Source organism: Podarcis vaucheri (assembly GCF_965113315.1).
Source record: "Podarcis vaucheri genome assembly, chromosome: 7".
NCBI classification, from domain to species: Eukaryota; Metazoa; Chordata; class Lepidosauria; order Squamata; family Lacertidae; genus Podarcis; species Podarcis vaucheri.
This window is the reverse complement of record NC_138765.1, coordinates 22169491-22182779: the sequence shown is the minus strand read 5'-3', so window position 1 is coordinate 22182779 and position 13289 is coordinate 22169491. Positions and strand designations below refer to the sequence as shown.

Genomic DNA, 13289 nt, shown 5'->3' with positions numbered 1-13289 from the left:
TAGATGGACCAGTGATGTGTCTTATAGGGCAAGGTCCTATGTTCTTTCTTATGGGGCCTCCCTAGTTTGCAGGGTATAATTCATCTGATTGTTGGCAGAAGTGAAATTAAGTAGAAATGAACGGATACAGAGGGCATTCTGGGAAGTTCTGGGTTGAAAACTGCTTCTGCTTTCACCACTGAGCTTAGAGTTATGGGATGATATGGGATGTTACTGGGATTCTTGAAAGCATTTCGTTCTTGTTCACCATGAGGTCTGGCATAACATGTGGGAGGTCCAATTTGAGCATTTCATTATATTCAAGGGTGCAAAAATTGAGGTTATGAATATATATATGGGCTGGCAGCTGGCACCAGGGTTACTAAAGAGGGCCAGCTCCTTAGGAACTGGCTCCTAAAATTATCTCTCTGGCTCCTAGATTTTTCCAACAATAAAATGCTCCCCTACTCTGGGATGGGCAGCAGTGGCGGGGGAATCATTCATGCGCAGAACAGAGGCTGAAGGCAAACATTAACTGTTCTGGGTTTTTTTTTATTGCTGCCTTTTTAATTGTTGACTCTAGTTTCATTTGTTAGCTCCTTGGGGGCCTTCAGACAGAAAGGCAGCCTATAAATTTTTAAGCAAAGAAATATTTAAAGAGCCCTGCCAGGAGGTTTGTCACCTACCAAATGAGCCTGGTTTTGCAATTTGCATGGCAGGGGTAGGTGTCAGCAAGTCAAATACTGATTCAGCTGCCAGTTTCGCTCCTCTGATGATTCAAGAAAGGTTTCTTTTCAGGCAGAACGTACACGTTTTATATGTAGTATGTATGCATCTCTTTTTAAAGTACCAAATGTTTTAAAAATAGTTGCAAAATGCAGCCGGCCCTTTCATTGTACAAGATGGACCTCTTGTCTTAGGTGGTAGACTGGGAAAAGTATCAAACTGATGCTCATCTAAGAGCACTGTGTCATCTTTCTTGCTTGGCATTGTGTTAAAACACACCTGAATGCTCCAGACCAGCAAACTGCCAAAACTGCCAAGCTTTTGTAGAGGTGGACACACTAGCTGATGATCAGTTAAGCAAGGACATTTGTTTAGCAGCCCCTGCCTGCTACTTAGCCTCTTAATTTGTATGGAAGCAGTAAGGGTGTACTTAGTTTTTCACACATGATTTCTCCATCTTGGCTTGATTTCTGTAAAATAAATCATGGCACGGAGTCATATGTCATGTGTTGTTGTTCATCTGAGGTTGCAATTACCTAATGTTAAGGAAGAAATGATTTCTATGATGTCCTGATATGCAAAACCACATAATGCAGAGGGGGTGCACTTTCTTTTCCCTATGACTGCATGCACTCCTCATGCTGGGCAAGTGTGGGCCTGGCTGCCTATCCAGACGGTGGGCCATGAGGCCATATCCCTCTTTGCGCTCATGCAACCTGTCTCCTCCAACAGGGCGCTGCTTCCTTCCCCGACCCAAATCCCAGGTGGTCAGCTGCCCCTCCACCCGATTGCTGTCTCTGGAAGAAGCACAGGCACGGACCCAGGCCTTATGCAAGGCTACCAAGCCAGAGGCTAAGCAGGGATCCAACGATCTGCAGGGCCAAGGGAAACTTTCTTCTGTGTTGAGCTCACCTGACACCAGGTAATTGGGCTTCCATGTACAGGTGCCGTATACCTCTAAACATCAGGTGCTGGGAGCGAACAACAAGGGGGTTCACATCACTTCAATGCCCTGCTTTCCAGTTGATGGTGGAGTAAATAGACCTCACCCTGATCCGGGGAAGCAGTTCTTATGCTACTGTGAAGACCATTGTCAGATTGCTACGTGCAATGACCCTTCGAGAGCTGATGTTTCAGAGGGAAGTGGGTTGTAGGTTGTTTTTTTATTTTGTAACTGCAGTGACAGCAGGCAACTGGGACGGCTCTCTGCAATCTGGCACAGGCTCGGACTGCTTAGCTGGTGGCCTTGGGCTGACCTGTCTCTCCCACCTGCAGGCAAAAGGCAGAAAGTAATGGGAGGCTGCGGAAGACGTCAGGTCCTAGCTGGAAGGCCTTCTTCGCCATTGGCAAAACGCCGGTCACGTTTCGCAAGAAATCGCACCGCCTCGGAGACCTTTTTGGGCTTGGAGAGTCTCTGCCAGGTGAGAGACCTGGTCAACACCCGATCGTGGGTTGCTTTCTTCATCCATGGATTTTCGGGACAGTGTGCAAATCAGGAGAGGTTCCTCCAATCTGGGAGGGGCAAGGTGGCGGTGAGGCCAGAGTTGTAGCAGCACTGGGTTTGCTCCACTAGCGTGTTCACACAGCCCAGACCTTGCCACTTCTTCACTCTTCCTGGTAAGTTGCAGTGGTTCCACTGCTGTGAGGCTGTTGTACCACCCTGCTAGGCAAGTGGTGAAAACATATTACAGAACAACAGGGAAGTGTGGATAAGCCCCCGGTCAGCAGCACTCTTAAGGGCTAGAAGCTTGCTTTGTTTTTAAAAAGAAGCTGAGATACACAGATGCTCAGTTCTGCACCAGATAATAAATTCCACAGGTGTGGTGTGGTGTGCTTGCCCGGTGTACAATATATACTGCCTGGGAACCTGAAACGAAGTCTTCCAACTAGCATTCTTCTATGGCTTTATATTTATTTCAGAGTGGATAAAGTTTGTTTCATGGGTGAGGACTGGAAGAGAGATTGAGACCTTGAGTTAAGGCCCTTTTCAGTTAATAACCTACTTCCTTGTCCTGTCTTGCTTCAGGGGGCCAGCCTGAGACTGTCACCTTGCGATCAGCCAAGAGTGAGGAGTCCCTGACATCGCAGGCCAGTATTGCAGGTAAGAGGAAACCTCATAGGCTGGGACATATGGGGAGGTGGGGGCACCAGGGGCTGCCACCAGGGCTCCTTAGGAAAGGGAGTGCAGGATATAAATTCAGTAAATAAGGCAGAATAATAGCTGCATAGACTGCCAACCTTCCAGGTGACTTTTGCCTTTGAAACAGGTGTGGGCAAGTGGTGGCCCTCCAGATGTTGTTGGAACCTAACTCCCAGCAGCCCCTGCTCTCACTGGTCAAAGATGATGGGAGTTGTAGTTCATTAACAGCTAGAGTTCCCCATCCCTGCTACAAAAACAGGTTGCACAAACCTACCTTTAGACTTGCAGCTGGGAGCTGCATCTATTCCCTCTGCTGGACAAACAAGCAAACTGAGCACAGGTCTGCATGGTAGGTTTCCGTGGTTTTAGTTCATGGCTTTAAACCTGATGGGTAGGGAGCCAGCAGCTGGCGGTGCTTTGCCCGTGAGGGTCCTGCCACCACAATCACTGGCCAAAAAGATCATAGCAACATAAGGAAACTGCCTTGTGCCAGCCATTTGCCAGACTTCTTGGCCATCAAGTCGAATATTGTCTGTTTCAGGGCTGGAGGACTTGTTGTTGGACTCCAAATCCCATCAGCCCCAGCTAGCATAGCCAATAGTCAGGGATTATGTAGTCCAGCCACACCTGGAGGAGAACAGGTTCCCCACCCCTGGCCTACTCAGGTGGCACCTGCTTCCTAGCCATGGCAGGTATTGAAACCAGGACTTTCTGAATGCAAAGTATATGCTCTGCCATTGAGCTGTGGCCCTTGCAAAGGTGCAGCCATGTATGCTGAAGCTCTGCAGGATGTGGAAAGTAGGGCTGGGCGATATCTGGTTTCCATCAGCTCAACGTTGCGATATACCGCTATATTACAAGGTCTGAAATAAGGATGGAGCTATGTAGAGGCACTGGCTGGCTTCAAGGTTTTCCCCGCGTTGTGATTTTTGCTGGCGCCTGCTGTTGTGATTTGCTGCCCCGCTGCAAGAGGCAGGGAAGAGCTGAGCTGGCAGAGTTAACAGGGGCTGCAGGAAACATTGGCTAGCTTCACAATTTCCCCCGCATTGTGATTTTTTGCATTGCACACATACACACGCATATTGTGATTCACGATACATCGCCAGGTCAGAAATTATGAAACCGATAACACAATATTGACCCAGTTTCAGGCTTGCACCCATTGCCTTTCGGGGGGGATCTCTAACTGTGCACCTGTATGCAAGCAGCCAGTCCCCCAGAGGCAGAAGTATAGACCAAAGACCTACACTGGATCCCAGTACATTTCCGAGCACAATTTAAAGCCCTAAACGGCCTTGGCCCAGTATACCTGAAGGAGCGTCTCCACCCCCATTGTTCTGCCAAGACGCTGAAGTCCAGCGCCGAGGGCCTTCTGGCAGTTCCCTCATTGCAAGAAGCAAAGCTACAGGGAACCAGGCAGAGGGCCTTCTCGGTAGTGGCGCCCGCCCTGTGGAATGCCCTCCCATCAGATGTCAAAGCGATAAACAACTACCTAACATTTAGAAGACATCTGAAGGCAGCCCTGTTCAGTGAAGTTTTTAATGTGTGACATTTTAATGTATTTTTAATCTTTGTTGGAAGCCGCCCAGAGTGGCTGGGGAAACCCAGCCAGATGGGCGGGGTACAAATAACAAATTATTATTATTATTATTATTATTATTATTATTATTATTATTATTATTGCCCTGTGTGGTGCTGAGCCTTGCCCCTTTCCTCTCGGATGTGCATCTGGTGGGTGACAGTGAGCCAGGGAGTTGCATGTCCTTTACCTGTGTGGGTTTTCTCCTTTCTCGGTTTGTGTCCTAGGCCTCCCCAAGCTGCCCTGCCTGCGACGTCCACACTCCAGCAGCGATGCCTTCCCTACCCTCAAACCGTGCCGCTCATGCTCCTCTCTGGGCTCCTCTGTTTCCGGTCGTGGCGAGGGTCTGGCGGCTGGGGCGGCAGATGTGGCCGCCCGGCGCCGCTCCTCCTGGCTGGAAGGCGACTCGGAGCTGGACTCGGAGCTGGAGCTCAGCCCCCCCGGCCTCCGCGGCCTGGACTTCGACCCGCTGACCTTCCAGTGCAGCCCCCCGGCTCGGCGGCCCTCGGTCTCGGACGACTCCGGGCCTCCGAGCCCTGGGCGGGCGCTCTCTCCCTGCTCGCCCCCCACGATCGGCAAGGATACGTCGGAGCCGCTGCCCGTCTCCCTCCCTGAAGAGATGCTGGAGATGTTCGCCGGGGGCGAGGCCAGGGGCCCCGGTGGGCATGCCTCTCCGCCGCACATGATCTCAATGCTGCTGTGTGCTGCTGGCGGGCAGCTGAGCGACAGCTGCGAGCGTGAAGTCCGCTGCAAGATCACGCAAGCCAAAGGCCGCATGTCGCCACTCAGTAAGTGTTGGTGCCTTGTGGGTGTCGGTTGGTAATTCTCCTCAGCCAGGGTGATGTATCAACAGAGCACATGGAACCCCTGGAGAGCCTTCAGAGATTTCCTGCTCCCAGCAGAACATCTTCCAGAGTCCCACACCATTCAAAGTAACAAAGTGTGTATTGTCTCCAGACACGAGAGAAAGCTAAACTATAGATAAACTGCTATGTACAGTTACAGAAGAAGTATCTGAAGAAGTGTGCATGCACACGAAAGCTTATACCAAGAACTAACTTAGTTGGTCTTTAAGGTGCTACAGTTGGTCTTTAAGGTGCTACAGGAAGGAATTTTTTTATTTCTGCTATGTACAGTTATTCTGGTCTTGTGCTATATACCTGAAGGAGCATCTCCACCCATATCCTTCAGTCCGGACACTGAGCTCTAGCTCTGAGGGCCTTCTGATGGTTGCCTCATTGCAGGAAGTGAAGTTACAGGGAACCAGGCAGAGGGCCTTCTTGGTGGTGGCGCCCGCCCTGTGGAACGCCCTCCCATCAGATGTCAAGGAGATAAATAACTACACAACTTTTAGAAGACATCTGAAGGCAGTCCTGTATGAGGAAGCTTTTAATGTTTGGTGTTTTATTATGCTTTTGTTTTTGTTGGAAGAGTGGCTGGTGCAACCCAGTACAATTAATATTCTTATTCTTATTCTTTTCTAACCCTACTGCATGAAACCCACAGCCTCTTCCGCTGACTTTCCAGAGATTCAGAGTCAGATCCTGACATGCAAACAGTACATCATCAAGACAAAACACGCACACAGAGGACATAATGAAAGCAATGCCCTAGAGACAACTATACAAATCTCTACACATAGGCATATTTCCTGAACCAATGGGAAGGTGAATGACTCAGCAAATCATACACCCGGCGTTGCTGGTGTTGCTATGGTAACCCAGTGCACCTGGTACCCTTATCTCAGAACCTCCAGGCGTGGGGAGGGTGTACTTCCCAAGGCATGAGCCCAAGCATTGTGTAATTTAACCCATTGTTCAAATTACACCAACAGTAAGGACCGTTTGCTTACTGCTGTTATTGCTTTGAAGTAGTAGCGGGGCAGCTTTTGCCCACCTGGTGCCCTCCAGACTTTTAGGACTACGACTCCCACCGGTCCAGGCAGCACAGCTGACGGACAGGGATGATGGGAGTCGTGATCCATCAACATTTGGAGAGCCGCAGGTACCACATCCTGCATTCATCAGGAACCTCCTTGTGCTCCATCCTGGAAGAGGAGCAACAACCAGTTATAAGTCTTTCTGTTGTGCTCCTAGTCCTGGAAAGCTCCTTCACCACCCCAATGGGAGGACTGGCTCTAATCTCTCTCCCTTTCCCTTTTTTCCTATTCAGGTCCGAAGGCCGAAGCAGCTCCCAACACCCCCCGCGTGCTGTCTGTGCTGCGGCACATCCCGCCTCCGCCTCCCCCCAAGAACCCAGCTCGGCTGATGGCGCTGGCGCTGGCCGAGAGCGCCCACCAGGCGGCATTGCAGCAGAAGCGCCAGAAGCAGGCTGGTCGCGGGCAGCGAGAACCCCGGACGCATTTCCGACGCTCCCTGTCCCTGGAGTGCAAGGCAGGAGAGATGACGAGTGGAGCGCGGGCGCTCTACTCCATGGTGCGCCCCAGTCCCAAGGCCGCCGGTCCTCCAGCCCTGCAAGGCCAGGCCAGGGGCAGGAGCATCGGCAGCCACTTCCGCAGCCGGCAGGGGGAAAACCAGGTGAGGGCCTTGTGGGTTCCGGATGCGCTGGGCTGGGGTGTGAACTTACAAGGGCTCCTGAAAGGTGGAACACTTCTCAGACATTTAAGAGCAGTGTATTATTTAATAAGGACGCGAGTGGTGCTGTGGGTTAAACCACAGAGCCTAGGACTTGCCGATCAGAAGATTGGCAGTTCAAATCCCCATGATGGGGTGAGCTCCTGTTGCTCGGTCCCTGCTCCTGCCAACCTAGCAGTTTGAAAGCACGTCAAAGTGCAAGTAGATAAATAGGTACCGCTCCAGCGGGAAGGTAAACGTTGTTTCCGTGCACTGCTCTGCTTTGCCAGAAGCAGCTTAGTCATGCTGGCCACATGACCCAGAAGCTGTACGCCGGCTCCCTCGGCCACTAAAGCGAGATGAGCACCGTAACCCCAGAGTCGGTCACGACTGGACCTAATGGTCAGGGATCCCTTTATCTTTACCTATTATTTAATAGACTTGATATTTCCATCCCAGTCCTTAATCGTGGCCCCACCTCCCTTGCTTTTCTCTCTCTCCAGGTGCCTCTCAGCCAGGCGTCCCCCCCGAGCAGCTCGGATTCCTTTTCCCCCTACCGGAGGGTCCTTGCTGACCTCGCCCAGAGAGACCACCCGTCGCAGTCCTTCTCGGACCCCTACCACCTGTCCTCCCCGTCTCCTGCCTCACCAGGTGCCTACAGCTTCCGCCACCAGCCGCCTCCCCTGTCTGTGCCCTGCCCTGCCCCCCGCCAGCCTCTAGACACCTACCCCTTGCCCAGCCAGCCTCTTGCCCCTCCAAAGCCCCCGCCTCCTCCGCACTTCCCCTTAGCCGCCGGCCATCTGCCCCTCAAGAGCAGGCCCCCTGCTTTCCAGGCCTACCTCCCGGACCACCAGCTCCGGCACCACGGCCGTTTCCCGGCCTCCTCCCGGGTGGGGGTCAACGGGACCCCCCCTCCTCCCCAGCTGGAGCACGAGAATCTCTACTATGAGATTGTGGGGGAGCCTCCTGCCTACCCAGGCCTGGCCCGGCCCTGGCCTTCCTGCCCTCCCCCGGAGTATTTGGCCACCTTCAACGCTTCTTACGGGGTTTTCGAGCGGCCGTGGCGCCAGCCCCTCCTCCCCCCAGTGCCCTCCTCCCTCCAGCCCATCTTAAAGAACCCCCGGGCGCACGCCCAGCCCACGCCTCCCGTGACGGCCCGCCAAGAGCCCATCTACGTCAACATACCCTTCCCTGAGCCCCCGTCCACCACCCCTCCGCCCTCCCCACCACCTGAAGCGGCACACCCCCGGAGCCACTCCGACCCCGGAGCCCCTCAGCCTCTCTCACACCACAGCAGACCTCCGTTGCCTCAGAAGCAGAGGCTCGGCTGGGGGTATCCCGCCACGGGGCAGTACCGCCACCTCATGGATGCTTTGCCCTGCAGCCGTACGTTGTTGCAGCTCTACCGCCCGCCTCCGGCCTGCTGGGGCCGCTCCCCCTACAGCCCGGAGCCCATCATCACCTACGACGGACCCCCTGCCCGCCCGGGAAGCCAGGCCTCGGCACCCGCCTCGTCTCTACGGAAGCTGGATGAGTCTCCGCCGCAGTACGGCAACGTGGAGAGGAGGGAGGGGTCTCCGTCTGGGTGCTACCTGGGGCCCAGCTGGACAGTGTACACAGAGGGCCAGACACACAGCTACTGCTGAGAAGGCCGCCAGCCTTGGATTCTCGGGGCTGGGCTCCGGGTCCTTGCCCCCTCCTCTCCCCCACCGGTGTTTATGGAATTATATTGTGGTACTGTTTGCTGTGGGGAGGGCGCGGGGGGAGGGGATGTGGGTGTTGGAAGGAAGGATGTGTCGCTAGCAGTCCCAGGAACGTCGTGCCCAGGCCCCTCGCTGGCTGCTGCGCCTGCCTGTTTCGAGGACTGGCCTGTGGTTTTGTTTTGAGAGCACACAGATCTCCAAAGGCAGCTGTGGAACCCTGCATGATGTCCCCCACACTTCGACCGGCATGACATCATGGCAGAGCCTTTGATCGCATCGTTTTAAGCCTCTTTTTCGCCGTAATGGCTGTTTGTGTTACGCTCCATGCTACATCTCTTGTCGTTGTCGTCCCCAAAATCTCCACTGCCAACAGTGGATTCCTAGCACCTCCAGAGGAGGTCCTTCATCTCCAATGCAAAGGGGCACAGTGATGTGTCTGAACCCCACCCTTAGGTGACGTCACCTGGTTTGCTTCGGTAACACTGCCCCTAAGACATCGCCGGCAGATGATGTCTAGGGGAGCCGAATGATGAGGCTGGTGGTGCTCCTGGAGGTGCAGTTCCCTGAGCTGGCACAGTGGGGCGCTGTTCACTTAGCTATGCTATTGCGTGACATCGCTGGGTGATATCGCAGGCTCTTTGAAAGCTGGGGATGGACTGCACACTGATCACTCCCCTTAAAAAAAAAATCGTTGAGTATTTCCATCCAGGATGAGTTCTAACTTTTTAACCGTTGTTTTAACCCCATTAAAACATTAACAGCACCTACCCACTCCCCTTTCTCCTGCTTTCCCAGTTCCTGGCGAGACAGCAAGGCACAAGACTCTTGGTTTCTTGCATATCTGCCAGGGGGTACAAGGGATGCTTTCGTTAGAGTAATGTGACTGGGCAACCTCCTGCTTCCTGTTCCCAGACCATGTGTTTGTGGCTTTCAAGCCAGGCAGACTTTGGCATCTCCAGAAACTTCAGGGACGGCAGGCAGGCAAGGGGAAGGTCAGCCACGCATTTGTGAGTTTACTTAGGATTGGAGGGTCTTTGTATATCGGTTCGCGTGTGTGGGTTTGTTTCTTTTAGTGGAAGGTAAGATGCATGTGTGCTTGGCATGGGATGCTTATGTAAATTTGTGTGTGTGTGCGTGTGTGTTTGGGAACTGGGTTTGTGTGTGCCTGGGAGGACATAGAGTTGGGTATCCATGTCTATATGGTATGTGTGTTGTGTTGTCTGGAATTGGTGGGTGTGCGTGTGTATGCGTCTGTGATGTTTGTATATATTTCACGGGACAGTATTTTAGGTATGTGGGGTGGGAGGAAAGAGGGAGGGGAATCTATGCCTTATTCCCCTTTTGACCAATCACACCTTGATGCAAGGGCACAGGTGACAAGCCCCATGCGATTCCCACTCCACAAAAGCACTTTTGTACGGCCTGTAGGCTCCTTTGGAATCCTCATGATGTCAGATTCCTTTTTTTAATTTTAAGGAAGAAAAACAATTACGGATGGCGATTCCTGCCCCCACATCACTGGGCGGGGGGGGGGGGAATGAGAACACTGCCTGAGCGCGATGCAGACAAATTGCACACGCATTTGGGTCCTATTGATTTCAATCAGAGTAAAGCTGAGCATGCCGTTAACACTCCCCCACTGAACTCCATGTGACCTCAAAGTCATGCCCTGCTTTTAACTGCCTGATCCTACTGCATGTTTACTTGGAAGTCAAGTTGTACTTGGCTCGATGGGACGTGCACATAGGATTGCAGCCTTAACCTCGCCATACTTTTCAAAGCCACTTTTCGAAGGTTCTGGATTCCCTCGTGAGGTTTGGGATCAGCCATATCTGGATCTTGGCCACCCCAGCTGGCTGGCATTCTCTTGTGGTGAGATCCAGGTCTTCCCTCTACATTACCAGGCACCGGCCATCTTAAAGCAGATGATACTCGTGTATGTATAAAATGATATGCAAATAACTTGGAAATAATTCTCCACCTCCAATATGGTTTTCAGTGTGAAACGTGTGCCCTGATTTAAGAGTTTCGGATCCAGGACTGATGGACAGTTGAACCTTTTGTTTTAACTGCAGAAACTGCACTAATCTTGCCCTTTCTTTCTTTCTTTCTTTCTTTCTTTCTTTCTTTCTTTCTGTACTACTGCTGTGGCAATGACTTCCAGACTGCCCCAGGTCCTTTACCCTCTTCTATTTCCTAGCTTTACATAGGAGCAGTTCGTTGCAGGCTGCTTCTTGTGTTGCATTGCAAACATGTGTGAGCACATTCCGAAAAAACTGGTGTCTAAAAACCCACGTAAAGCATGGTGCTGGAACTGAAACCAGTGGCCCTGGTCTGTGTTGGGGTGGAAAGTCTTTGGGAGTTTTCGCTGCATATTTATTTGCTACATGGGCAGAGCAGTCCTGTGGCCCCTTGGGAAGGGCATCTCAGAGGCCATGGGAATCATCTGGTTTCCATTTCCAAGGATGGAGAGATTGAGAGAGAGTTCTGAACTGGGGAGGGTGTGAACCAAAGGAAGTCACCAGAATACCCCACAAAGAAGAAAATAAATTACACCAGCTCCGTAGGGATGGGGGAGAAATTTGATTCAGTTTGCGTTTAGAGCCAAATCTATCAGATAGGCTCTTTCCAAAACAATAAGAAAACTGAAACATAAAAATGAATACATTTGTGAAAGAGACATCCAAAAATGCATTGAATTAGGAGAAATTGTTTGCAGAATTGTGTGTATTAGGGCTTGTCCACACATGCACTTTTCCCGTGCCTAGAAAGCCCAAGCCCAAGAGGTTTTCCACTTGCCCTGCCATTTCTCCTGGGGAAAACCCGCTCTTTAAGCGTTGATCTGAGCAAACATCAATCCACGGAAATCCCAATTGATGTTTGCTCTGATTCGACCCTAAAGAGTGGGTTTTCCTGGAGGAAAGTGGTGGGACAAGTGGAAACCGCATACAATGATTATTCTTAGAAGAAATCAGCACTAACATGCTGGTGAATTTTCACACGGATTACTTTTTAACTTGAAAATTGCTGAACAAATGTGGAGAACCGAATTTAAGATTGGAGAAAAGGAGAAATGGAGAGAACAAAAATGGACAGATCTTTCAATCTCTTGCCAGTTCAGGAGCTGGTGTGTTTTATTGCTTTTTTATTTAATCTCCCTGGAGTAATGGGATGGAATTAGTTAAAAACAAACAAACCAAAAAGCAGAAAAGGACGAAGGAGCACAGCAGAACCTCTCCAATCTCATTTCTGTTGGATGTTGGATCAGGCAGATGAACTGCCTTTAGTCCTGTCCCCCCAAACGCAGAGCCTTAGGATTGCAGCTCAAATGTCTAAAATTTGGGGGATGCTCATATTCACAAGTAAATGCTAATAACCCAAGATGACTTTTGAGAATGCCCGAATACACATTTCAGACACAGACAACTGCTGATAGCTCTATTTAGATGTGTTCTAGCCATGCGCAGCTTTTGCCTGGGTCTGCCGATGTGCCTATGTAAATGTGACAAAATTTTGGGCATTCACAGCAGGATCATCATAAAAATATATACCTTCCATGGGAGATCAAGGTGCATATTGCTGTTCTGAACTTCTGGGCAATTAGATTGTAGATGTAGGTGCAGTTTCGGGGCAACCACTGTGCCTTTCAAGTATACTGTTCTGTGCAACCCTGAAAATGATTCCTGACCTGGGAGACCGACTATTCAATTGTACATTTGGCAGGAAAATGGGTGAGACCTGCTTTGGCCTGGGCCCGACCTGCAGCAGAGCGAAGTGGCATTTATTTATCAAATAGGCTATCCGGATGGTTCGCAACCCATTTCTGAGATGGTAGAGCGGACTGTACCACCACAGTTTGCAGGTGGGATGTGTCTGCCGTGTCCCATTTTTGTAACAGTCCTCTATGTGAAAAATCAGAGTGGCCAAATGCAAAAGAGGAAGAGGGCTCCTGCGCCCTTAAGAGTTGTGTAGCCGATTTCAGCATGTGTCGCTTGCCACACACACAACTCTCTTGCATTACATCTGGGCACTCTAATGGAAAAAATTGTAAGTAGAAAGTAGCACAACGGAAAACAGGCTGTGCAAGAAATTGCCTCCCTGATGCGCCGGTTTTCTTCCTGCATTTCATGGGTAAGCATTTAACAATGGTATTCCCCACTCATGGCTTGAAGTGGTGCAGTTATCTCACTCCCCTTGGCATTCTACCACCTCCTTTTGCTGCCTGCATGCAAACAAACAAAACACCAAGGGATTGCTTCCTATTGTTTCCTCTGTGTGATGTCTCCCAGGGTCTGGCATCAAAGGGTTCTGGGGAGGGGAAGGGGCAGTCCCACAATCTCTGATGCTGTGAAGCTGTCACTGCCACGTGTGTCTGTGCCTGTGTTTCTAAAGGCCAGCATTTACTCACTACCCTGATGTGCTGCATCCTTCTTTTCGGATATGAATCGACCTCCCTTTCTTCCTGGACTCTTGTACTAATTGGCTTAAAACAAAACCAATTAACAAATAAAGGCAAACTGGCAGCTTGGGCATGTGGTTTCTCTGCTCGCAAGGAGACGGATGGGACGAAACAGGGCTTGTGTCGCTTG

General features: G+C 51.1%; 1 protein-coding gene across 2 annotated transcripts in view; it reads left to right on the top strand.

Annotated features, from left to right (window-relative positions):
• Positions 1-13228, top strand: part of ARHGAP33 (Rho GTPase activating protein 33) — a 52092-nt gene extending 38864 nt beyond the window's left edge. For both annotated transcript variants that reach the window (XM_082231477.1, XM_082231476.1), the window contains 6 exons: positions 1438-1627; positions 1981-2126; positions 2732-2806; positions 4652-5212; positions 6597-6961; positions 7501-13228. In XM_082231477.1, the coding sequence (XP_082087603.1) occupies positions 1438-1627; positions 1981-2126; positions 2732-2806; positions 4652-5212; positions 6597-6961; positions 7501-8643 (2480 nt within the window). In that variant the 3' untranslated portion in view covers positions 8644-13228. The remainder of the gene's footprint in view (positions 1-1437; positions 1628-1980; positions 2127-2731; positions 2807-4651; positions 5213-6596; positions 6962-7500) is intronic.
• The last annotated feature ends 61 nt before the right edge of the window (positions 13229-13289 follow it).